This window comes from Rhamphochromis longiceps, linkage group LG22 (assembly GCF_057381845.1).
Source record: "Rhamphochromis longiceps isolate RC_006_pf linkage group LG22, R_longiceps_female_GT1.1, whole genome shotgun sequence".
Taxonomy (NCBI): domain Eukaryota; kingdom Metazoa; phylum Chordata; class Actinopteri; order Cichliformes; family Cichlidae; genus Rhamphochromis; species Rhamphochromis longiceps.
Window position 1 is genome coordinate 23,186,533 of NC_140577.1, and position 25,534 is coordinate 23,212,066.

Sequence of the window (25,534 nt, forward strand, 5' to 3'; positions counted from 1 at the left end):
TTTGAAATTCATACAGCTACTAATCCCCACGATGCTCTATTAGTTTCACAGTTTTGGGTGTCAGCCTGTTTGCTGCCATGCTAATAGTTGAATGGATTGATAACTCAAGTTTGGTCCCTTTGCTTTTAAAGAATAGATAGGCCCCATTTTGAATGAGGATCTGCTACATACCGCCTCCAGGGAAGTATGTAGAGTAAGATCCATGACGGCACAGGATAGGCTGGAAGGTCGTCCCACCCCTGCTTTTCAGATCCAACACTCCCTTGAAGGAGCATTAAGAGCAGCCTCAATAAAAATGCTCAATTCAAAGCTTCATCATGTAAACTGATGGTTGATCTCCGATTAGCTAGCTCCATCTTTTAAATACAGTATGTGTCTGACACCTGTTCATGTCACAACTCAGATATATCAGAGATGATGAGAAATGTCTTCGTTTTCTACCAAACTACATCTAATGGTATAACTTCAAAAAGAAACACGACCTATCCCAGCTGGCAATAGGTGAGCTAATTCATCATACATTCACAGAAAGAGGCTAAAATAACAGATTTACATTACCCCGACAGTGAAAACCTTATCATTCACACAGTACATTCAGCAATCAGGAAACATGATTTCTTCAGGTTTAGATGCTGTGTGAGCTCTGCAGCTTCCTCTGTGGGTGCAGACTCATGGAGAGCAGAGGGCTGACTGCTTGCTGAAGTCAACGTCTTGTTTTATGTCAGTCTGGCATGTGATGCGGGGGTGTTCATGCGTAGGATTTGTAGATATTTACAGTCACGTTTGACTTTTAACTGCTTTAAAAAGGAACTGGTTACAAAAGATATTATTTTGAATTTTTCAGTAAGTTAAAGGTTGTGAATAATTGACTCTATTTTGCTTTAAGATGTAGGAATAATCATAGACACATGGATTCACACACAGCCAAATGAGGAGCCTCTGGAAGTCTTTGCCCTGCAGTGCTAGAAGACAGGACGGAGAGAATAATTTCCTCCCTTCAATCTTCAGGTTATGGTTCATTCTGGTTATTCTGGGCGATTATGTTCTCCTTTAGTTAATGGGGTCATGCTGTTCCTGTCTGTTTGTCTGCTAGACAACTGTCAGAAGAATTGGTCTGGCCAAAACTTTCTGAAAAGTTTGGTCATGGGATACGAGAACAGAAGAGGGTTTTTTTGGGGGGGTTTTGTATATCTTAGCCATTTTCTTTTCACCAACAGAAAATGAGAAAAATGAAGGAAAATACCATTTCCTTTATGAAATCTTTGCTAAAGAGCTAGACACACCAAGGAGTAGAACCTATGAGACTAAAAACACCTAACATTTTGCACACCCTTTGGTAGATAAACGATGAACTCTAATAGAGTTATCCACAGTGTAACGTTTGCATAATTGTGCAGCAGTGTTGAAATGTGGGGAACATCCCTCAGATTAGAGGCTACAGATGGAGCTCACCCATCAGTCCTGCTGCTGTGTAATGGCTGCAAAGATTTCATAAACTATGAGGAAGGAAACTCATAAATCTGAGTTATTTCATCTCGATGAGATCAAATACAACATTACTGTGTAAATTATTTTTGTGTGTCTTTAGGCGTGTGTGAGCAGTTGCCAGTTTAGATTGAATATTTAGCTAAAAATGTTAATGTGCTGTTGATTGTAACAATCACTCCTCCAAAGTTAGCTGTGCTAAAACCACAGTACGGCAGTATACCTACTGGAAGTCCATAGGACTTTTAGGTCAATGGACTGCATACATGGAAAACGTAGACCAACTTGGTCTAAACCACACCGACTCATTGTGTATCTGTTTCATATCCTAATTATTCAAAGTACAACTGGGGTGAATTGGAAAAGTTGAAGGCCAGTGCTGTTGATTTCTTCTGGGAAGTTGGACTAACCATATCCAGTATAGAAGATACACAATGAAGTCCTGTTATAAAGCCTTGAGCTGAGTCGTCATCTTGGTATTTTCAAACTGACTGTGAAGAGCAGTCCTCCTTTTGTACTCTTAAATCAAACTGTGGTTCAACAAACTGCAATCGCACTCAGGTGGGGACCAAACAAATGCCTTCCTGTAGCCACACTTCCTTTGCATTAAGTGATGCAGAAGAGTACGACAGACGGTTTGGTCCGTACAGCCTCACAACTAGCCGTAAAATGAATGTAAAATCTCTACATTCTCCAATATTCCAGAACACAGCACGTTCTTCCTATATTCACTTTTGTTGCTCCGGCTCCAGACACATGTGGCTGGGAGTGGTAGAAAAAGTCTCATGGGGTTGGAAATAACACACTTTGGTTCACTTGGATTTTTTCTGTGTGTGAGAAAAAACAAAAGCTTGGGACAAAGATACAAGTTTACAAGCTCATCAACTGATTGTTAAGGAACTATAAATGAGGAAATGCGCCTTAAAAATATGAAAATTTACAGTCTGACTTAAAATGAATAGTTGAACCCATAAACTTTTGGGGCACAGCCCATTCTCACATGAACACTGAAAGGATTGGGTCCTCTTGCAATCACAGGGATCAGCCCGTTCCATCTTAGTTCTTGGAACTCAGTTCTTTGTTCTGAGGAATGAAAACCGTGCAAAAATACATTCTAAAGTTTACCCAAATATAATTAAGTCAAATGAAACATGAGGTTTACGCTCTCCCAGATTGGCCAGTGAAACAAGCACAAACACTGGCTTGTCCATAGTTTTATTTTTGTTTGTGTAAAATTGTGTCTTTTCACACAGTTGCATATTTGGGACAAATAACCTACAAATAACTTTCAATTCTTTTTTTGCACAGAAATAGGAGTGTGGATATAATTCAGATGTGATTTGGTTGGTTTTTGTAGACTTCTTTCAGATTTCTTTTTAGCAACTATTGTTCAAATGTGAAAACTATGTTATTCGCCAAATACTTTGTTTGCAAGCATTTCTTTGTATCTGTAATCCCAGAAACAAGTCACATATAAATAAAGTTTGTCTGCAAACCAATTCAAACATTTCTTGTTGTGGGGTTTCTGCCACATGTGCGCCTCGCATCACTTGACCGTTCTTCACCGTCTAACATGTACTTCATGGCCATTGTGGATAAAAGGAATGAACACACATAAGGCATTGTATTAAGACTGGAAAATTGGATTGTAATTGACACAAGCGCTGCATGCATGGGTTTTACAGAGGAAAGGCTGGCAAAACTCAAAGAATCTCTCGACAAGATCCTGCGTGAATGGAATATTCTTACGCAAAGAGCTGTGAGAGGTTGAAGAGGTTATTGAATGCCCTTGTAGCTGTCTATACTATATGTCTGAAACACTATTACATGAAATGAACTGGTTTAATAAAACCATTGATTATTCCTTTTTTCCCCCCAGTTCCTTCTGTTCCTTACCCCCATTTGTTTCTGCACTGTTCTTCTGCTGCTTTTGTTCTCCCTGTTTTTCCTCGCTCATCTTCAGCACTCTCTGCTCTCATCTCACTTGCTTAGTCATAGATATGCTCTGGCCTTTCTCATCCATCACTCCCCCCTCTGTCTATCTGCTTTTGCTCATGTTTTCATCTCATACACTCCATCTATTGATATACATTTTTAATACTTCTGCATGATCTTATTGTATTTCCCTGCTAAGTTGGAGTGCATTCACTGGTCTATTTCCATTACTTCTTCTCCTTCTTATCTCTTTCATTCTCTCCCTCATCCCCATTTCCAGATTTTAGTTTTCCCTTTTGAACCAGCGCTGAACCTCATAGCTATGGCTGCAAAAGAGGCTTCACAGAGATGCAGAGTGTGTGTTTGTATGTATATATGACCTTGAACTAAGGTTTGCCAGTCTTTTAATAAATCAAATGCTTATTTCAAATTATTTCATGGTTTAGCCTGTAAAGATGATAATGGATGAATTGAATGCCCAGCACATTAAACTGGACCTATATTACATTTGAGTACCCTAAATAAATCCTACATTTAGAGTAGTTTAGATATTACTAAACTGCAGTTCAGTATCTTCTAACTCCCTTGGTTGTGTGACAAACAGCTGCAACCCCAAACCAAACCCAAAAAGATAAGTGTGACAGTGGTTAAAATCTGTTAAATACATTAAAAGGCATGAAATGTGTTGACAGGCACAGCTTCCTAGTGTGTGGACTGTTCAGCAAATCAGGCCAAATGAGAGAATTTATAACTAAACAAAACAAGAACTCATCAGTGTGAGTCATGCAGGGCCAGAAACACGGGTGTGACATTTTGATGGCCAAGCAGCTTACTGTTAATAATGACTCAGTCATCATCTGCAAATGTTGCCTGGTTTTAATCAGCAGCATGAAGTTTTAGCCCCTGCAAATGATAAAGCATTTGCACAACGCTGTGCTAAGAAAATCATTATGAAATTGTAGTGGCTGAAGTTGAGTGATATGAAAATGGGAAAAGCTGGCAGCACACTGTGTGAAGTCACTGTTTTGATGGGATTTGGCGCTGAAATAATGCCAACCTGTAATCCCCCCTGAGTGAAATGTAGTCTTGTCTCTGATTGAAAACCTTTTGCCTGTCCTCGGAATAAGCCTGTCTCTCCATAAATGAAAAACTGGCTAAATATCTTCCGCTGGGTTTTAAATTATCAGTCAAATAAATACAATTAGATGGTTAGGAATCAGTTAGAGAAAGATAAAAGGAGGCAGAGTGGGGTGGGTACAAGTTGTACAGACACAAGTCGGTACACAGACAAGCAGATGAAATGATCCTTAACAAATCTGTGACTGCTTTGATGTGGAACAAAGTGTGTGTTTGTTCAGACCTGAGTAATTAAGAAACAAAGGCTTCAAATGAGGCCTGCAACAGCTGCATGTGTTCTAGTCTACATGCACTTTGCCAAAAGCACCAGGACAGGACCCAAAAATAAATATTCTGCCATATACACTTCTACAAAAATAACTAAATAAAAGTAACACTTAGAAAACACATCAGGTCTCAATGAGGCAGAAGAAAATGATGTTGGATATGTACTGTATACTGTTATAGACTGGCTAATGTGTTAGGAATGGAAGGATGCCACTTTGTTTGAGGGAAACAAAAATGATCAACCTACAGAGGGCTGAATTTGAACTCTTAGACAGCTTGAGGTGCAACCTGGCAGCCTTGAATGGACTGAAACATAAGGTCCCACAGGTGTTCTGTTGGCTTTAGGTCAGGCGAGCATGGAAGCCAGTCAATGGTATCAATGCTTTCATCGTCCAGGAACTGCCTGCATACTCTTGCCACATGACTGGCCTCACCAGGTTCCTCCTAGTGCACGACAATGCACCAGAAGGAACCCAGGACCCACTGAACCAGTGTTGGGCCTGATAATGGGTTCAAGGATTTTATCTTGATACCTAATGGCAGTCAGGGTGCCGTTGCCTAGCTTCTAGAGCAGGGGTGGGGGCCTCGAGGGCCGGTGTCCTGCAGGTTTTAGATGTGTCCTTGATCTAACACGGCTGATTCAAATGGCTAAATTACCTCATCAACATGTCTTGAAGCTTTCCAGTGGCCTGCTAATGAACTAATCATTTGATTCAGGTGTGTTGACCCAGGCTTATACCTAAAACCTGCAGGACACAGACCTTTGAGGCCTGGGGTTCCCCACCCCTGCTCTAAAGGTCTGTGCACAGGTAGATGGATATACCGCACTACATGACCGATCCATCACATAACCGGTTATGCTGAACAATGTCACAGGCAGCATAATATTCTTCTATAGACATGTGAACGGGTGAAACTGCCCTCATCTGTGAAAAGCACATGGTGCCAGTGGTGGACCTGCTAATTCTGGTATTTGATGGCATTTTCCAGTCAGGCAATTAGAGAATGTTGGGCTCTCAGGTCACCTTCATGGACTCTGTTCCTGATTGTTTAGTCAAAGACATTCACACCAGTGGCCTGCTGGAGGTCATTTTTGTAGGACTGTAAGAGTGCTCATTATGCGCAAAGACTTTAATTGCGCCTGTGAAGTGTAATTGTTTGCTCAGATTGTTTTTGCTCATGCGTACATTATAAAAATCATTCCATAGGTTTAGGACCTTCTACGGCCCTGTCCGGCTCTCCTAGGTATGGACATTGAGGCTGTGGACAGCTACAGGTACCTTGGTGTTCATCTGAACAATAGACTGGACTGGACTCATAACTCAGACGCCCTCTACAGGAAAGGGCAGAGCAGGCTGTACCTGCTGCGGAGACTCAGGTCGTTTGGAGTGGAGGGCCCACTCCTGAAGACCTTCTATGACTCTGTTGTGGCTTCTGCTATCTTTTATGGTGTGGTCTGCTGGGGCGGCAGCATCTCTGCTGGGGACAGGAAGAGACTGAACAGGGTGATCCGAAGGGCCAGCTCTGTTCTAGGATGCCCTCTGGACCCAGTGGAGGTGGTGAGTGACAGGAGAACGGCGGCTAAGCTGTCATCCCTGATGGACAACATCTCCCACCCCATGCAGCAGACTGTGACAGCACTGAGCAGCTCCTTCAGTGGGAGACTGCGGCACCCACGGTGTGGGACGGAGAGATTTCGCAGGTCTTTCCTCCCCACTGCTGTCAGACTCCACAACAAAGACTTTAACTGAACAAACACACACATCCACACATGTGCAATAACACTAAGTGCAATAATCCTTTCTGGCATCGTTGTATTTTTACTCAGTTGTATATAGTATTTGTATTTGTATTCTATTTTTATCTTATTGTATATTTATTTTATTTTATTCTACTGTATATAGTATTTTATTTTATTCTATTCTGTACAGTTGTGTACTGTATTTATTCTTATTGTATTCTAATTTTTGCCTCATAACTTTTGCACTGTCCACTTCCTGCTGTGACAAAACAAATTTCCCACGTGTGGGACTAATAAAGGTTATCTTATCTTATCTTATCTTATAGTAACTGTAACATCAAAGCAGCTGAGACTGAATAATAACCCCCTCCGCTACTTAACTAACCAGATTAATATCCCAGAAGTTTAATTGACTCGATGCTACACTGTGACTAAAAAGTTTGATTGGTGTAAATGCTCTGTTTCACACAGTTTAGTGTTTTTGTAGTCTTTGCTCATTATCAGAACATTTGTTTGACATACTGACTCAGATAAAATAAGTGATGGCTTGCATAGTGAAAAACTGAATTGAAACGTGGTTATAGGTTACAAAATATATCAATAACATTAAAGATATTTAAATGAGTTAATGCCTTGCCAGTTAACTGAAATGCATGCCTTCATCATCAGTGACAAAACATTCACTTGATTGGATGGAGTTAAATAGTACAAAGTTGTTGGAGTTGTTTGTCTAATGCTGCTTCTTATTGATTTTTTGGGGAGTTTCTTTTTTTTCTTTCCAGACACTGGGCCGTTTCCATCCCCCAGGCTGTATTTTATCCATGTGTGCTTTGCATGAGTTGAATGAGTGGGGGTGTCCTTAATATGGTAATCTCAGGCACCGAGCTCTGGCTGTGAGCACAGCAGTACCACCCATCTGCTGTTCCCTCCTTCTGTTTCCAAGAGGGAGCCAATGTGACTTAAGGAGAGGGGCATCTGCACCAGGGTCCAGTACAAGATAAATAAGTATTATTTTTAACTCTGATTCATAAAAAAGCTACTCCATTAAGTTCCAAGACCAGAAATATGGAGCTGGAAATGAGTGTAATATTTTGCCTTTAAAAGCTAGGAAGCATCTTAAAGTCAAAAACCCAATCAATTTGTTACCTGAATATGGCTTAATGACACCTATTGTGCCTTTGTACTAAGTCCAGCAGAGGTTTTTTCACATTATCCTATTTGTTGTTTGGCAGATTGCAGAGTGTGTAAAAACTGCGGTAGTGAATTACCCAAAACGACAATTTAAATCCACTGATTCAATGAAAAATGGATTAACTTAGTTGTTATAGCATGAAATCTCCATCTGTGTAGGCATGGATCTGTGGTGTTTTGGTGTAAAACCCCAATAAAATTGGACTGAAAATGCTGCCTTCAAAAGCATTGCTCAAATAGTACCATTATTACCTCGCTGTATTTCCATAGCAGATGCCCAGCCATCGCTTAAAAACAAATTTTATTTAGGACTTCTGCTTCAATCTGAATTTTGTCAGTTTTGACAACTTTCACTATACAAATATATTTATTTCTTTGTTTTACCATATAATTTTTTTTGCAATAATGATATATAGATGGAAGTTTTGACCTTTTTTCAAATGTGTAATTGCTTATATGCAAATGAAAGCATGAACATTATTGTTGATGAACTCTGACCTTAACTGAGACGCTGGAAGCCTGCGTTTCTTTGATGTTGTTCTGAGTTCTTTTGTGAACTCCTGGATGAGCTGTCGATGTACTTTTACAGGTCTGCAAGTACTCAGGCCTGTGTGCGTTTAGTGTAACTGAACTGAGCTTTCCAAAAAATGTGGTTAATCACAGCTAACTCGTTTAACTTTTTCCACACAGGAACAAGTAGACTTGGATAACTTTTCTCCCACAGTCAATGAAATCATCATTGAAGTATAGAAAATGCAGTTTGCATTTTCTATTTACTCAGGTTATGTTTGTCTAATATTAAAAATTTGTAAGTGTTAAAAATAATGCAAAACACTAGGGAATCAAGAAGGGGGCAAACACTTTTTCACACCACTAGCCTGGCTTCTTAGCTGCAACCTCTTCTGTTTGGACTCCTATGGAAGAAATATAGTATCATCAGAATTCAAGTATTTTTAGACATTGAATTTATGACACTGAATTTTTATCCTCCAAATGTCCCTGCAAAAATATTCACCTGCAAAAATTCACCTGCAAAAAATTCACCTGCAAAAATTCACCTGAAAAAAATTCACCTGCAAAAAATTCACCTGAAAAAAATTCACCTGCAAAAAATTCACCTGCAAAAATTCAACTGCAAAAGTGATGAACTTTAATGACCCAAGCCAGAGCAATCAGCACCAGATCGAGTCGAGTGGCTCTCGGCCAATTAAATTACGCTGTTTGATCACATGACACCGTTAGCCAGCAGTTTGTCTCCTAAAAGAGAGCTGTTTAGAGGTGAGTGATTAAGTTTTTCTCCTAAATAGAGATCATTACAGAACGCCTAGTCCTACTTAAAATCCCATTTATTTTTATTTTATCATCTACTCGAACTAAGGAAAACGTTTGACTAACTCAAAGACAATTTCCACGCCTCCCCTGCCTGACTGCAAAGGCAGTTTTGAATTTAGGAGCAGCAAGATGGAAGCGGCAAACCCTGGCGATTCTCCGGTAAGTATATTGTTTTTTATCTTCAAGTTTGTCTTTTGAAACCTTAATTTTATTTAAATCCGTTGCTCACGTATAAAGTACACAGACGGGGTCTTTGCTCAACTCGTCTGAGGCGTGTCTCACTAAGCGCTACATGCTAGCATCCTGCTAACCGAGCTACCCTTTACATTGCTGTGCTTTAGAAAATAGGATACTCGTTAAAAAATACTCCGCAGATATTGATAGATAGACGAACACTGCAAATATAATGTTGTAAACGAAAACGGCCTTTGGTGAAGTGGTAAAATACACCATGAATAAAGCCATAGAGTGAATGGCTGCCATGGTTGCAGAACAGCCTGATTTAATGACAAGAATGGGGAAGAGTGAGGCGAAGTGAACCAAAGCCACAAAACACGGTCAGACAAGGCGGCAAAAGGGCAGTGATCTGTCCGTCAGTATGAAGTTGGTGTGTGCTTTGGTGAACAAAAACTCCAGACTGGTAGCAGGAAGGTGGGAGACTCGTGTTTCACTGGAATAGTGGTGAATTAAAACATCCTTTGTTGGGGACATTTAGGTGTAAATGCATCCATACAGGCAAGACAGAGGCAGACCAGACAGTGAAGAAAACAAGGCAAACATTAGAAATATTAAAACGGAAATATAGGATTAATATAACATACAATTGGGGAAAATGTAAGGAACACAATGTAAATGATATTGTAAAGTCATTAAAACAGCATACTCTGATTAAAAGAAACAGATAATTGGGTAGGATGATGATGATAATAATAATAATGTTAAAGAACATGTACAAGATGGGTATGTATACTTGTAGCCAGAACTTAACTACAAAGTTGTAGCATGCCAGACCATCTTGATTGAATGTAACTTCGCTCCACACAAGTTTTATGGTAGACATATCCATATTGGTATCTAATAAATGATTAATTCTTAGATTTTATCAAACATTAATTTATAAATTGTTTCTGTCTTTGTGTTTGTTTCAGATTATGCAAGATGTAGTTATTCAGTCAGCAAGACACTTGCTGCAGTTACTGACATCATCCAACTGAACTGCTGCTGTGATGAATCAGAATACAAGGTTTACTTTAGCAAGACCTATGAGTTAATGCTACATTTAACTAAATTGTTATATATTTTGTGTCCAATATTGTCTCCATATGATTTTGTTTTTTGCAACATCTTGCAGAGAACAGAGTCAAGGTACCAGCTTGGTCAACCCTAAAAGACCATCTGTTCATCAAGAAATGACCAGGTGAAAAAGTCATAAACTAAACACTCTGCATGAATTTAGGATGCAACTTTATATCTTACCTGCTCTACACTCAGGGCTTGAATTACAACAACAATCACATAAAAAAAAAAAATACTTTTGGTAGTTCTGTGTCTCTCTCTCTCCTCCAAACCCAGATGGCTGCTGGTACTGAACCAGGTTCTGGTTCTGCTGGAGGTTTCTTCTTGTTAAAGGGGAGTTTTTCCTCTGCACTGTCACTTCATGCTGCTCAGTGTGAGGGATTGTTGAGGTTGAGTCCATATGTCCTGTGAACAACTGCTGGGCAATGACACCATGCAATCTTCTGGGATTCCTTGGATAGAAAACCTGTGAGCTGCACTTGTCCTTGGTCTTCACAGCTCACCTTTTTACTGTTTATTGAATCAAAATTCTCCAGTGACATGGATTCTACATTGTAACTGATGTGATGTTCTATAAAGTGGTTTTAATAAAAAAAAGGCAAAAATTAGTTTGTTTCTTTATTCAATTTTTGAACAGTGATACTCATTCAGTAAATGCAAATTATTTACATGGCAGTGCACTACAGGCATAAATCTAGACCCCTAGATAAAACATGATGGCATTATAGCAGTGACAACTCCTCCACAGTAGCAGGTGGGATTTTTCTTTTTTGAGGACGGCTCCTTTTACCTGTCACTACAGATGGTCTGTTTGTTCTGATCAAGAGCCTTTTTTTGGGCAGCTGAAGAGGAGAAGTCTATCTTATGGCCAACCTCTGGCTGTATCTTGGTCATATTACCCAGCAAAACCCAGTATGCAGGTTCATCTGTAACAGTCCTTGTGCCACAGATCACTGTTGCTTCTAAATGGTAAATGGCCTGTATTTATATAGCGCTTTACTAGTCCCTAAGGACCCCAAAGCGCTTTACATATCCAGTCACCCACCCATTCACACACACATTCGCACACTGGTGATGGCAAGCTACATTGTAACCACAGCCACCCTGGGGCGCACTGACAGAGGCGAGGCTGCCGGACACTGGCGCCACCGGGCCCTCTGACCACCACCAGTAGGCAACAGGTGAAGTGTCTTGCCCAAGGACACAACGACCGAGACTGTCTAAGCCGGGGCTCAAACCGGCAACCTTCCAATTACAAGGCGAACTCCTAACTCTTGAGCCACGATCGCCCCCCTACATTAAACAGAAGAGCAGTGACGTGGGTGCAGGTCTCCGTGACTCCGGCCTTACAGCTGCAGTGGGCGGCTTCAACCTTCCCTGTGATGCTCACAGTGACCCATGGCTGCCATGCTGGTTCATTCAGTCTTTGAGAGTGCAGGACCTGAAACACACACAAAGTTCTTGTCTTTAAATTAACTATGAGCCAAGGCTGACATAAATGTTTTATCTACTTAATCATTAATGTAACAGTGTTTAGAAAGTTAGCACATACATGTAATTTTTCATTTCTTTATGTGTCCATCTATAGAACGCTGCATGTTATAGTGTAAATCTGCCTGTTCTCTGTCAGAAACCTGCCTGCAGAAAATGAACCTAAAGGATGTAATGCAAGGATGTCATCACTTTCAAGATGGAGAAAGCATAAAGTGACAATTATGAATCACTTAATATGATAAGGAGATTCTGCAGGTCATTAATCAATGTATAAAATTAAATAAAATTATTTTTAGTGACACAAGATACAAATATGGAAGGAAGATGTATAATCGCTCAGTTTGGGGAAATTGTGGGTAGCCTGCAAGGGCCTCAACTTCTCCATACCCACAATGTGCAACAAATGGGCACAGCTATCTTCAACAGTGGAACATCGGCCAGTTACTTCCAACTTTAACGCAGCTTGTAGTCTTGGAGAGCAGCACACCACAACTTCTGCTAACAGTGGAAACAGATTAAGAAATCCATGCAAACAGATTCATAAACCGAAAGAATATTTTACAGGATTAATGATCATATCAGCCGCTGGCTGATCACAAACCCTGAGGGTGTATACGAGAAGCAGAAGAAGCAGAGGGAATATCCAGTTTAAGTTTAGATAGTATTTGTAAAGATATTGACCATATCCTTTTCTGAAAGTGTGGATATAATGGATGGGGTAAGGTACTGACTAGGGCTGGGCCATATTATACCGTTCACGGTAATATCGGTATAATGTTAGGCAACGATAGGAAAATGAAATATCGCGATAGAATGGGAGTAAAACGCGCATGCGCAGTGCCTTTGTTTTCATACGCACATGGCCGATTGTTGAGTGAAACAGATGAACCAGAATTGGTTTGTAAAAATGGTGCAACTTCATTGATGTGGAACTGGTTTGGTGTTTGTCCATCAGATACACAACAAAGCACATTTTTTTGCACAACATGCAAGCAGCCGTTGTTATTGTCATATTTGTCGGACTAAGATGCTCTTAAATCTGGGAGTAATCTGGGTCCTAAACTCCGTATACTTCAGGTCAAACAACACTGCAGCATCACTTAGAGTTAAAAACTGTCTAAATTCTTTCATCTTTAATAAAACGATCAGCATTGCTGCTTTACCAGGTGTAACTATAAAGTTTAACTTCCAGGCATCCATGAAAACAAAAGTTATTACATTTAACGGAGTTAGAAGTTAGCAGGAAGCTAGCGGAAGTTAGCTCGCTAGTTACCTAAGCATGATATTGCATGTTCTGACTGAGAGATTTCTGAAAAAAATCAAACGTACAGCTCTGCTATCACTTCCAACATAAATGAAGACAGGAAACTAAACAGCAGCGATGTTTGCAGGGTTACTGAAGTTGGGCTAGCTGGTATATAATGATGTGCTACGTGCTCGCTAGCGACACAGCTATGTTAGCATAACATAAACAGTGAAGCTGAAGGACGAACACTAACACTTTTCCACTTATAAAAGTTAACGTGAAGGTTCTTCATGGTTAGAGACAAATGCAATCGCATGGCAGGATGCTGTAAACGGACCAAACTTCAGTCAGGAGAACAACTGAGATAATCCATCCACAATACGAGGTTAGTCATTAATATACTGCAGCAACATGGGAATAGAGCAGCTGCCAGAGAATTCAACATTAATGAATCAATGGTACAGAAGTGGAGGAAGCAAGAAGAATGAGTTTAATAAAGTTTGATTTATCTGACTGCTTTGTTTCGCTTAATGTGCCTTATAATCCCGTGCACCTTATGGTCCGAAAAATACGTACTGCACACTGCAGTTTAATGTTGCAAAGCACCTCTTTTTAACTTCAGTGGATATTATACATGGTTATGCTCAGGATATGTCAGCCCATTTCTACTGGAAATGCCTTTTGGTTAAACTTTCAGCAAGGAATTTGCATTTGCACTGTTACATTTTTATAAAGCTTTAATGTACATAAAAACCAGCTTCTTGTTTAAGTGAAAATAAATGGAAGGTTGTCTTTTTGCGCTAGTAATGTTGTGGAGTTGTATTTTGTCTCGCATCAATTATATCGTCGGTTATATCGTTACCGCAAATTTTCAAATATATATCGTGATAAATATTTTTGGCCATATCGCCCTGCTCTAGTACTGACATGCTACAACTTTATAGTTGTTAAGTTCTGGCTACAAGTATACATACTGTCAAGGGTTGACAATTTGTTCAAACACAGTAAGAGAGAAATGAGACACTGGCAGACCGACTCAGAGTTTCAAAGACGTGCGCACGGGTGAGAGTCTCTGAGCAGACTAACACACCGAGCACCGTTTACTCGCTTTATTTATAAGGCAAAATGGGTTACATAATACTTCCTCTTTCAACTGAAGAGGGGAGAGCTCAGGCATTGTCTTAGCTATCTAACTTCTGCACACAAACTGAAAAACAACGACACAGCAGTATTCATGCTTATCTGACATCGCAGACACTGAAGTAAAGAATGCATGTATATGTCCTGTCTTTGTCAAACATCTCACACACTTAAGCAAGGAATACATTGTGTTCTTTTCAACAGTAAGCTTTACCGTGTGAAAATATATAAACACTTGATTATAAGGCATACTTGTTTCTACTTGATTATACTTTAATGATTTAACTAAAATAAAAATTCTCTTAACATTCCCTCCTGATGTTAATATATTTCACATGTTTTACTCAATGCATAGTCACTTGTTAGTCACATTTTCAACTTGCACGTCATTCAGTGAAATAATTAAACAACAAGCTTGTCAAGATTGTCATAGAGATTTTCTTCTCTCTCTCCCACACTCAGCATACCATACTGACGATAGGGATCCTCCATAACTGACTGAGCCAAGACATGGTTTCCTAACATACGCTTGAACATGTTTGTCATTATGCTTCTCAGACATGGGATAATACAAGCAATGAAAAGGCAAAATAGTAACATCACACTGAAAAGGGCCAACAGGCCTTTAATCAGTAGAGATTTCCAAGAGCCGCTCAGCAGCCAGTCCCACCAACCTTGAGTATCGGTAACGTAGTCCTGCTGCTGAGCGTCTCTCAGTTGTTTCAAAACATTCAAAGCATTTGTCATGTTTAATGAATGGATGTTATCAGGTATGTAGGTACAACATGTAGTGTTAAACAATACGCAGAGACCACCTTTCTCTGCGAGAATGATGTCTAAAGCCACTCGGTGCTGCATGACAGTGATGCGAATTGCATCAATTTCTTCATTCTGTCCTTGATTAATGCGGGTTGAAGCATTTAAAAATAATCCAAAACGATAGTCCAGGGTTTCTATCCGTAGTGCGTGTTTCCCTACTCCTATCCATGGAAACAAAGCGTGTATTACCTTCTGGCTCTTGGTCCAGAGTTTGAAGTCATCTGGTACATCAGAACCAAGATATGGATCATGGGGCTTGAGGCCTGTGCTACGTTTAGCTCTGGTGTTGCTGTTCACTGACATCTTAAAGGTGTGGTCAGATACCAGAACAGGGGCACAGAGTCCGGTGCTGTTTGGTGGCAGCATGAAATAGACTTTCAGGCCACACGCCCAAGCTGCGCCCTGTACCCAGTATGTACCTGTCGATGAGCCGATGCCATCCCAATCTGGTGCCGCCAGGATCATGGAGCAGTTTCGGTTTTGTCCTAATTTCTTCAGACCCTGGGGCGTACCTGTTTGTCCGGTTGCTCCTGTGAAGTTAAAGCACACTGGGTGTTGTATGTCAGGTGGCAAAACAACTGAGAATGATTTCAGTTTTCTATGGCTGACGTTTATATGCACCCAGTAGGCTTCATTGCAGGTGTAGTTTATATTTGGGTACTGGTGGGTGCAGTTTGTTATGTTGTAGATTAAAGACTTTACACTCTGTGGGACTATATATTGTGTAGTGTTGTGGCATGTGTTGCTGTTTTGGTCCTTTATGGATCCACCTATCACCATCACAGGTTTTCCTGGTGTTGAGCAGGTCCCGGTAATGGCTTTGTCATATATGCAGAGTGCTTCAGCCTTGGTTGGGGGTTTTCCATACACTGTGGCATGGAGTGCTGTCGTGGGCATATGTGAGCAGACATAGCAGTTTGCGGCATTGTCTTCTCTGTGCACTCTGTCATGGACATACCGGTACCATGCATTGTTCAGCCACGGGTGGTTGTGTTCTTTGTCTATCTCCTTCAGGTGCGAGTTGTCGTGGGTCCACCTCTTAGGTCGGAGAATAATTGGTACTGTCTTGTGGGTTCCACTGGGCATCAACCAAAAGAGTGTCGTCATCAGGAGGATAGCCATTAGACAGAATATGTAGCACATGAGTAGTTTTCGTTTGATGTCACAAGCGCCCAAGCACAACAGCTTTGGGGCTGGAACTGGTGCTAGCATTGATTCTGAAGCTGGTTCTTCTTCTGGATTTATCAGGTTGTTTTCCTCAGTCATCTTGTTGAGATTTTATTCAGGCGTCCCTGGTGTTATTATTGGTTCTGCTCTTCGGTGGGATAGGTCAGTCTGATCTTCAGGGCGACCAGGCACACCCGAGCTCCCACGTGAGTAGCACTGCCGAGGAAGCACAGGGCGGGAAACCCGTTCAGCCCTGTCCTCCAGCAGGGGTTCACGTAAGAGTCAGGGGAACCGGCGTCTTATTGTGGTGCAAACACTTTCTTCACGTGGGATTGATGAATCCACGAAACTCGTTCGGCTATCTTACACGCTGTGGGTGTGGTAAGTAGCACCTGGAAGGGACCTTCCCACTTTGGAGCACTCCAGTTTTTCCGCTGGAGGACTTTAATCAGAATCCAATCACCGGGGTTCAACCTGCAAGAAACTGAAGAAAAGTCACTCGGCAGTTGATTGCTTAATCTCACTTCTTTATTCTCAAATAGTTTTGTCATCCATTCTGCCATTGTTGTTTCTGCAATAGATTTATTAATTGGCTCACTCATTATGGGGAGTGGAAAATGTCTGCCATGTACGATTTCAAATGGCGTTAGACCACCTGTTCCTTGAGTTATTCTCATCCATAATTTAACCAAGCTTAGACATTCAGGCCAAGGTTTTTTAGTCTCTTCCATACATTTCCTCAACCTTTGTTTAATTGTGCCGTTAGTTCTCTCGACTAATCCTGCACTTTGTGGATGATAAGAACAGTGATGTTTTATGCTGAAGCCTAAAGCTTCAGAAACTTTACTTATTACTTCATTTACAAAATGTGTGCCATTGTCTGATCTTATCAGAGATGGAATACCGTACGTTGGAATAAAATGATTACATAGACATTTTGCTACTGATATTGCATCTGCTTTTTTCACTGGGTATATTTCTGGCCACTTGGAAAATACATCAATTATCACAAGTGCATATTTGGAGGATTGTGATTCATTTAATTCTATGAAATCCATGTGGACAGTGTGAAATGGATGCGGTGGTATAGGGAAATGCCCTCGCTTTGGACGTAGATTTCCCTGTGCGTTGTGTCTTTGGCAAATCATACATGTTCTGATAAACTCTTGTGCTGAACTTTCAAAATTTTTTGTATAGAATTGTTTATTAAGAATATTAATCATCCCTCCTGATGACACATGAGTTTTCCCATGTGTCACTAAAGCAGCAGTTCTATGCAAAGATTTTGGAAGCACTGGTTTGCCATTACACATCATAAGGTTGTCTTTTAATTCTGCTCCATCTTTCACCCAAGATTTTTGTTCACTCAGCGATGCTGTTTTCTGTGCATCTGCTAGTATTTCTAAAGGTATTAGATCTATGGTTTCTGTTGTTAAAACATCAATTTGTTTTTCTGCAGCTGCTTTTGCTGCTTTGTCAGCAAAGTTATTTCCTCTCGTAATTTCTGTGTCATCCTTTTGATGAGCTGCACATTTGCATAGTGCTAATTCTTTTGGCAACGTTATTACTTCTAATAGCTTTTTTAGAAGGTTTGCATGTTGAACTGTGTTGCCTGAGGAAGTTGTCATTCCTCTGTTATGCCATATTTTAGCGAAATGATGAACTGCTGAATAGACATATTGACTGTCTGTGTAAACATTAACACTTTGACCCTTATATAAAGTACATGCTCTGATGACTGCGGTTAGTTCTGCGCTTTGAGCAGAGTTTGAGGAGCTGAGAGCTTTTGCTTCTATCACTTTATCAACAGTTGTGACCGCATAACCCACACAATTTCTACCGTGAATGTCTTTTGACGCTGAGCCGTCCACAAAAACATTACTGAAACTGCTCTGGGGGGAGCTGTATATATCAGTGCGAGGTTTTGTATCTTCCTCTAATTTTTGAATGCAACAGTGTTGTTCTCCGTCCAGAGAAGTCGGCAAAAGTGTACTTGGGTTTAGCTGGCCACACTTCTCTATTTTTATGTGTGATTGTGTAAGTAGAATCCCCACATAAGAAAGTTGTCTTGCATGCGTGAGGAAAGAGAGGTTCGCTTGGAGCAAAATAGAGGTCACTGCATGTGGGACTTTGATGATCAATTTATGTCCTAGAACAATGTCTGCACATTTTTTAACTGCCTCTGCTGCTGCTGCGCATGCCTGAACACAGGTAGGTAATCCAGCAGCTACAGAGTCAAGTTTGCATGAGTAGAAAGCTAATGGACGTTGTTTTTCTCCAAAAGCTTGAGTTAAGACTGCTTTCATATACCCTCCTGCACCATCAACATGGAGAACGAAAGGTTTTCCATAGTCTGGTAATGCTAAGACGGTACATGTCTGCAGTGCTATTTTCAAATCAACGAAAGCTTTTTCTGCTTCTGGAGTCCATTGTACTTTGTCTTTTAATGCTAGATCTTTACCATAAATGAGGTTCTGTAGTGGTTGAGCTAGTAATGCGTATTCTGGAATCCAGCATCTACAGAAATTGCACAGTCCTAAAAAACTCATCATTTGTTGTTTAGTTACTGGTTTTGGGGCATTTTGGACTGCTATCTTTCTGCTCTCTAACAGCTGCCTGCCTTGTCCTGTCAATTTGTGGCCAAGGTATGTTACTTCCTGGCTCCACAATTGCAGTTTATGCTGTGACACTTTATGGCCTTGCTCTGCGAGATGTTGCAAAACTGTTAATGTGTTTTCTTTGCACTCATCTTTTGTATGGCCTGTGATCAATATATCATCTACATACAACAAGAACTGCCCTGGGGCAGGGAGCGTACAAGATGACATTGATTTTCTCAAAGCCTCTGCATACAGAGTTGGGCTATTCTGGAATCCCTGAGGCAACCTTGTATAAGTATACTTTTGATTGTCAAAGGTGAATCCGAATAACTTCTGTGAGTCAGGGTGCAGAGGTACAGAGAAGAAGGCATTGGACAAGTCTATTACAGAGAACCACCGTTCTTTTGGTGTTACTTGATTTAGAATTGTGTGTGGATTTGCAACCACTGGAGGTATTTGCTCTGTTACCTCATTTATTGCTCTTAGATCATGAACTAAGCGATATTTTCCTGTATTAGCCTTTTTTACTGGAAAAATTGGTGTATTACACGTGGCTTCATTAGTTTTCACGAGAATACCTGCTTTTTGCATCTCTGCTATGACTGGTCTGATACCTTCTTTTGCCTCTGCACTCAAGGGATATTGTGGTTTTACAGGCCTATATGAGGTTGTAGTTTTCACCACTACTGGATCTGCTCCTTTTATTAGGCCTACATCCGTGGGTCCTTGAGACCATAATGTTTGTGGCAGCTTCTCTAGTTCTGGATGTGCTTCAATTGTTAATACTTGTCATTCATCTTGCTCTGTTGTGGCTAAATGTGTGGCTGGTGTGGCTGTCACCGGCCAACACAGCGTTAGCCTCATGCACCCAGTTCTACGGCCTTTTTGCCAGTCCTCACACTCTATTTTGTCATATCTGTCCATTTCTACATTTCTCAGCACTGTGCCTAACTCAGACCAAGGCGTTTGGTCGTTGCGTGCAACAGATACATGAGGGTTGCATATCTTATTTAAGCGCTGCACTGCATCTGTCTGTAACACTGAGCATACTGCATTACCACTCTGTGTCACATACAGGTGTTGTAGGACTAGTTTTTGCGGTCCTAGTCTGTGCACTTGTTGATCATAAATTTTGTCTGGACCTGGGACATATTTATACCACAAGGTGTTGTGATATTTTGCTGGGTCCTGTCTATGTGAGTGCTCAGGTAAGTACATATTAGCTTTGGCCTCTAATGGTTCAAGTTTTGGTAAATCTAAGGCCCAGTAATAATTTGGCTCACCTAAACCTTCACAAACAAAAATATCTTCAGTTTGGCTCTGACTTTCAGAGAGTAGGAGTCTGGCTTTCATGCCACTTTCTTCAGGAAAAACTCCTATTTTTAATTTTGTTAAAGCATCTCTTCCTAACAAATTTAGTGGACAAGATGGATCATAGATGCACTGATTTTTGCAGGCACGGCCACTATCTCTATGTGACATAAAAAGGGGGTCGGTTAGATGCTGTTTTGTCACATGTCCTGAGGCTGATTTCACGATTAAGGTATCTTTTGAAGAGGTTAAATTTGGGACTTCTACTGTTAGGACAGTTTTACAAGCACCTGTGTCGCAAAGGAATTTTATTGGGACCCCGTTAACGTGCACTATAACGGTGGGCTTTGCTTCTGAGCCTAACAGCAGTTGTTCAATGTTGTAAACTTCCCCTTCACTTGTTTCACTTCCCTTTTCTTGTGCTAGTCATTCATCACGGCGTCTGCGCCTGTCATCTCCACCTTCCTGTTCTTGGCTTACATTTCTACAGTTTCGAGCAAAGTGCCCGATTTTACCACAGTTATAACATCTCATATCTCTTCTATCTCTTCTTTGTCCTGCTTTTTGCTTTCCCCTACTTTGCTTAAAACCTGCCGTGTGTTGCTGTCCTGAGAAGGCTATAAAGCCTGTCTCTGGATCAATCATGAAAACTCCTTCTGTTTTTTCTTTTTGTTTTTGAATTTTGACTGCATGCTCAGCATATTGTAGGGCTTCAGGCAAGGTTCCTGTATTTTGAGTGACCCAGTGTTTGTCTACATGTGCTTTTATCTTAGGCAGTAGACCATTTAGGAAGGCATTTTTTAATTGTTGTTGAAAAGCAGACAGTGGATCGGCATCATAATTTAGCCCTGAGTTTTGTCTGAAAACTGGGCGTAGGCGATCCAAATAGTCTGATGCTGTCTCTCCTTCCTTTTGTTTGCACTCTCCTATCTTTCCATAATCTGGCCTTGGGGCTAAAATAACTTCTATTCTGCCATACAAGTTATTAAGCTCCTGTATTAATTGGGGAGTGTCTGGCCCCAACACGTCACCGTTTAAATCATTTCCTGTAAATTGACCTCTAGCTCTAGGAAGACTTAAACCTAATAAATCTTGAAAAACTTGATGAATCTCATGACCATTTAAACCCCACCCCTGACGGATCAATTCCACTGCATCTCGCCACGGCCGGAAGCCTTCTTTAAGGGGTGGCACATCTTTTAGTACATTCTCTCTGTCTTTATGAGACCAGGGTCGGAATGCATAAATTAAAGGCTCACCGTCTACTGGTATGACTCCTTGGGCGTCTGGGGGACCAGTGGGTTGACCGTACCTGGGGTTAGATAAGGCTACCATTGGAAACTGACCTACAATTTCTGTTTTTTTGGAATGACCATGCTTAGTCATAAGATCAAGTTGTTGTCTGGCCTCCATATAGGGATTTGAAACAAAAGGTTTGTGAGGAGAGCTTACAGGAAGTGCTGACGTAAGGTTAGGTGCAGCTGCTGCAGGCTGTGCAGGCTGAAGAGCATAAGGAGGGGGGTACGGTTTTTCTTCTCCTGCAGTTTTCTGTTTATCTTTAGTTTCCTGCTTTTGGGCACGTTTAGCAATGCGTTTATCGTTTTCTACCATCCACGCCTTGAAAAGGTGCCATTCTGCTAAGCGTTTTGCTTTTTTCTTTTGGCTCTTTTCCTCAAATAATTCTTTTTGTAAAGCAGCCTTTAAAGCAGTTATTGATTCTTGATTGCATTTGCCTTGCCAGGCTGGGCAATAAATTTTATGTGGATTTCTCCACCTATTTGCACTGACTCTTCCTGCATTTGGACAGTTTTTTTCCAACCATCCTTCATCTGCTGTTAATTTTACTTTAGTTTTAGAGTTACCCATTTTGAACTAATTACGTCAGAACTGTGACACCTTCTTTGGCATGAAAAAGTGAGAATGGGTTTTCGATAACAGCCTTCTACTCTCCCACTAATTGAGAGAGCGGTTATCAATTTTACGTGATGAAGCACAACCCTTTTTTCCACCTTTACCAATACGTGAGTGTACACAGGAAAACAGTTTGAGAAGTGGTTCGACCGCGTATTGGGTCGTAAAAACAACTCACTCCTCACAAACAAAGCGCGTTTCTATGATTTTTATTGAGATTTTCCGTAGGCCTATTTATTTGTGTAACACCTTCACCTTCAGCCACTCTTCTTGAGTGACCGGAAACCTGTTCCGTTGCAGCCACTCCCAGAGCGACCGGAACTTTTAATAGCGATTTTTCTAGAATTTCGCTCTTGCCTGTCGTCTTCTTAGTCCCGCATGGACACTGAGATCTGTCGGCGTACCTAGGTTTACACACTACTTAAAGGAAAATCTCAATATCAACGTATTTTAGCGCTTGGTGGAATGCGTGTCATATTCACCTCTACTGTGGCGCTGCGTTTTAAGATCCGGTGCTCATCGGGTCCTGGAGCCGTGAAGGCCGAACGCTGACCGGAGATCGAATTCACGTTCCCGGGTTTTTCGTTTTACTGATCAGATTTCTTCCAGCGCAGGCGTCACGACGTCAGGATCCGATGGAGACCGTCTGTGGAAAACTAGACGTTAAAATAACAGTCAGTTATCCGGCTCGAAGGACCAATTAAATGTCAAGGGTTGACAATTTGTTCAAACACAGTAAGAGAGAAATGAGACACTGGCAGACCGACTCAGAGTTTCAAAGACGTGCGCACGGGTGAGAGTCTCTGAGCAGACTAACACACCGAGCACCGTTTACTCGCTTTATTTATAAGGCAAAATGGGTTACATAATACTTCCTCTTTCAACTGAAGAGGGGAGAGCTCAGGCATTGTCTTAGCTATCTAACTTCTGCACACAAACTGAAAAACAACGACACAGCAGTATTCATGCTTATCTGACATCGCAGACACTGAAGTAAAGAATGCATGTATATGTCCTGTCTTTGTCAAACATCTCACACACTTAAGCAAGGAATACATTGTGTTCTTTTCAACAGTAAGCTTTACCGTGTGAAAATATATAAACACTTGATTATAAGGCATACTTGTTTCTACTTGATTATACTTTAATGATTTAACTAAAATAAAAATTCTCTTAACACATACCCATCTTGTACATTTTTTTTATTTTTTTATTATTATTATTATTATCATTATCATCATCATCCTACCCAATTATCTGTTTCTTTTAATCAGAGTATGCTGTTTTAATGACTTTACAATATCATTTACATTGTGTTCCTTACATTTTCCCCAATTGTATGTTATATTAATCCTATATTTCCGTTTTAATATTTCTAATGTTTGCCTTGTTTTCTTCACTGTCTGGTCTGCCTCTGTCTTGCCTGTATGGATGCATTTACACCTAAATGTCCCCAACAAAGGATGTTTTAATTCACCACTATTCCAGTGAAACACGAGTCTCCCACCTTCCTGCTACCAGTCTGGAGTTTTTGTTCACCAAAGCACACACCAACTTCATACTGACGGACAGATCACTGCCCTTTTGCCGCCTTGTCTGACCGTGTTTTGTGGCTTTGGTTCACTTCGCCTCACTCTTCCCCATTCTTGTCATTAAATCAGGCTGTTCTGCAACCATGGCAGCCATTCACTCTATGGCTTTATTCATGGTGTATTTTACCACTTCACCAAAGGCCGTTTTCGTTTACAACATTATATTTGCAGTGTTCGTCTATCTATCAATATCTGCGGAGTATTTTTTAACGAGTATCCTATTTTCTAAAGCACAGCATGTAAAGGGTAGCTCGGTTAGCAGGATGCTAGCATGTAGTGCTTAGTGAGACACGCCTCAGACGAGTTGAGCAAAGACCCCGTCTGTGTACTTTATACGTGAGCAACGGATTTAAATAAAATTAAGGTTTCAAAAGACAAACTTGAAGATAAAAAACAATATACTTACCGGAGAATCGCCAGGGTTTGCCGCTTCCATCTTGCTGCTCCTAAATTCAAAACTGTCTCTGCAGTCAGGCAGGGGAGGCGTGGAAATTGTCTTTGAGTTAGTCAAACGTTTTCCTTAGTTCGAGTAGATGATAAAATAAAAATAAATGGGATTTTAAGTAGGACTAGGCGTTCTGTAATGATCTCTATTTAGGAGAAAAACTTAATCACTCACCTCTAAACAGCTCTCTTTTAGGAGACAAACTGCTGGCTAACGGTGTCATGTGATCAAACAGCGTAATTTAATTGGCCGAGAGCCACTCGACTCGATCTGGTGCTGATTGCTCTGGCTTGGGTCATTAAAGTTCATCACTTTTGCAGTTGAATTTTTGCAGGTGAATTTTTTGCAGGTGAATTTTTTGCAGGTGAATTTTTTTCAGGTGAATTTCTTGCAGGTGAATTTTTGCAGGTGAATTTTTTGCAGGTGAATTTTTTGCAGGTGAATTTTTGCAGGTGAATATTTTTGCAGGGAAATTTGGAGGATAAAAATTCAGTGTCATAAATTCAATGTCTAAAAATACTTGAATTCTGATGATACTATATTTCTTCCATAGGACTCTCTCTAGGGGGAGCTGTAAAACTGTAGGGTGGAGGACGAGAGAAAGACAGACTGCTGTAATGTCACATGAACTGTGCCTTTACTTCTTTTTATAAGGCAGTGAACGTGATGCTCAGTGTTTGTATAGCTGTAACACTGAAAATTATGCTCTGACACTATGAAACTATGACTTTATTTCAGAGACTGGATCAAAAGTTTCATTTCAGAGTGGCTGAAGTAGCTTTTCAAACACTTTGACTTTAAATTTCCCACAAGGGAGCTATGCTCAAAGCACTATCTATCTATCTATCTATCTATCTATCTATCTATCTATCTATCTATCTATCTATCTATCTATCTATCTATCTATCTATCTATCTATCTATCTATCTATCTATCTATCTATCTGAATGTGTGTGTGTATGTATATATAATGTATATATGTAAATATTTGTAAATTGAACTAGACTGCATTTGTAGGTTAAAAGCATTGGTATTGGCATTTATCTAACGTTACCAAATTTGCAGTGTATTACTGCAGTAGTTGGAATTTGGTAACTACTGCTCAAGTTCAAGAATCTTAGTAGGGATCTTTGATTAATGATTCAAAGATCTGCTTTCTCTGTTGTGATATGTGCTGAAATGTATGGGGTTTTGCAGTGGTGCTTTCCACTGACCAGTCAGGTCATCTGACCTGACTGACATGAGGCAGCTGGCTGTGAGCAGTGCAAAAAGAAAAAAAGGCTTGTAACCAAGATCGATTTGTTTACAGAGCTCTTGTGATTGCCTCTATATTGTTACAAATGGCAGTTTAGGCTTAAATCCAGTAATTGTAAGTTCAGGCTTAAACCTTTACTCCTGTGACATTTCGGGTTTGATGGAAATGGA

General features: G+C 40.6%; 1 protein-coding gene and 1 long non-coding RNA gene across 6 annotated transcripts; both read right to left on the reverse strand.

Moving 5' to 3' along the window:
- Nucleotides 1-11,851: 11,851 nt before the first annotated feature.
- On the reverse strand, nucleotides 11,852-24,434 carry LOC146644093 (uncharacterized). Of its 3 annotated transcripts, none has more exons than XR_014909374.1 (3): nucleotides 24,284-24,434; nucleotides 24,071-24,128; nucleotides 11,852-12,373 (listed from the first exon to the last, which is right to left on the reverse strand). It is a non-coding gene; the product is annotated as an uncharacterized LOC146644093 (long non-coding RNA). The 3 variants fall into 3 exon arrangements; XR_014909373.1 differs by having other exon boundaries at nucleotides 11,852-12,376; XR_014909372.1 differs by having other exon boundaries at nucleotides 11,852-12,376; nucleotides 24,071-24,183.
- LOC146644094 (uncharacterized) lies at nucleotides 14,161-22,766 on the reverse strand. 3 transcript variants are annotated; one of them, XM_085395158.1, is made up of 2 exons: nucleotides 22,555-22,766; nucleotides 14,161-16,724 (listed from the first exon to the last, which is right to left on the reverse strand). In XM_085395158.1, exon 2 carries the CDS (start codon nucleotides 16,347-16,349, stop codon nucleotides 14,667-14,669), a length of 1,683 nt encoding a protein of 560 aa, XP_085251284.1. In that variant the 5' UTR covers nucleotides 16,350-16,724; nucleotides 22,555-22,766; the 3' UTR covers nucleotides 14,161-14,666. The 3 variants fall into 3 exon arrangements, with proteins under 3 accessions (XP_085251284.1, XP_085251283.1, XP_085251282.1); XM_085395157.1 differs by having other exon boundaries at nucleotides 14,161-16,734; XM_085395156.1 differs by having other exon boundaries at nucleotides 14,161-17,640; nucleotides 18,996-22,766.
- Nucleotides 24,435-25,534: the final 1,100 nt, after the last annotated feature.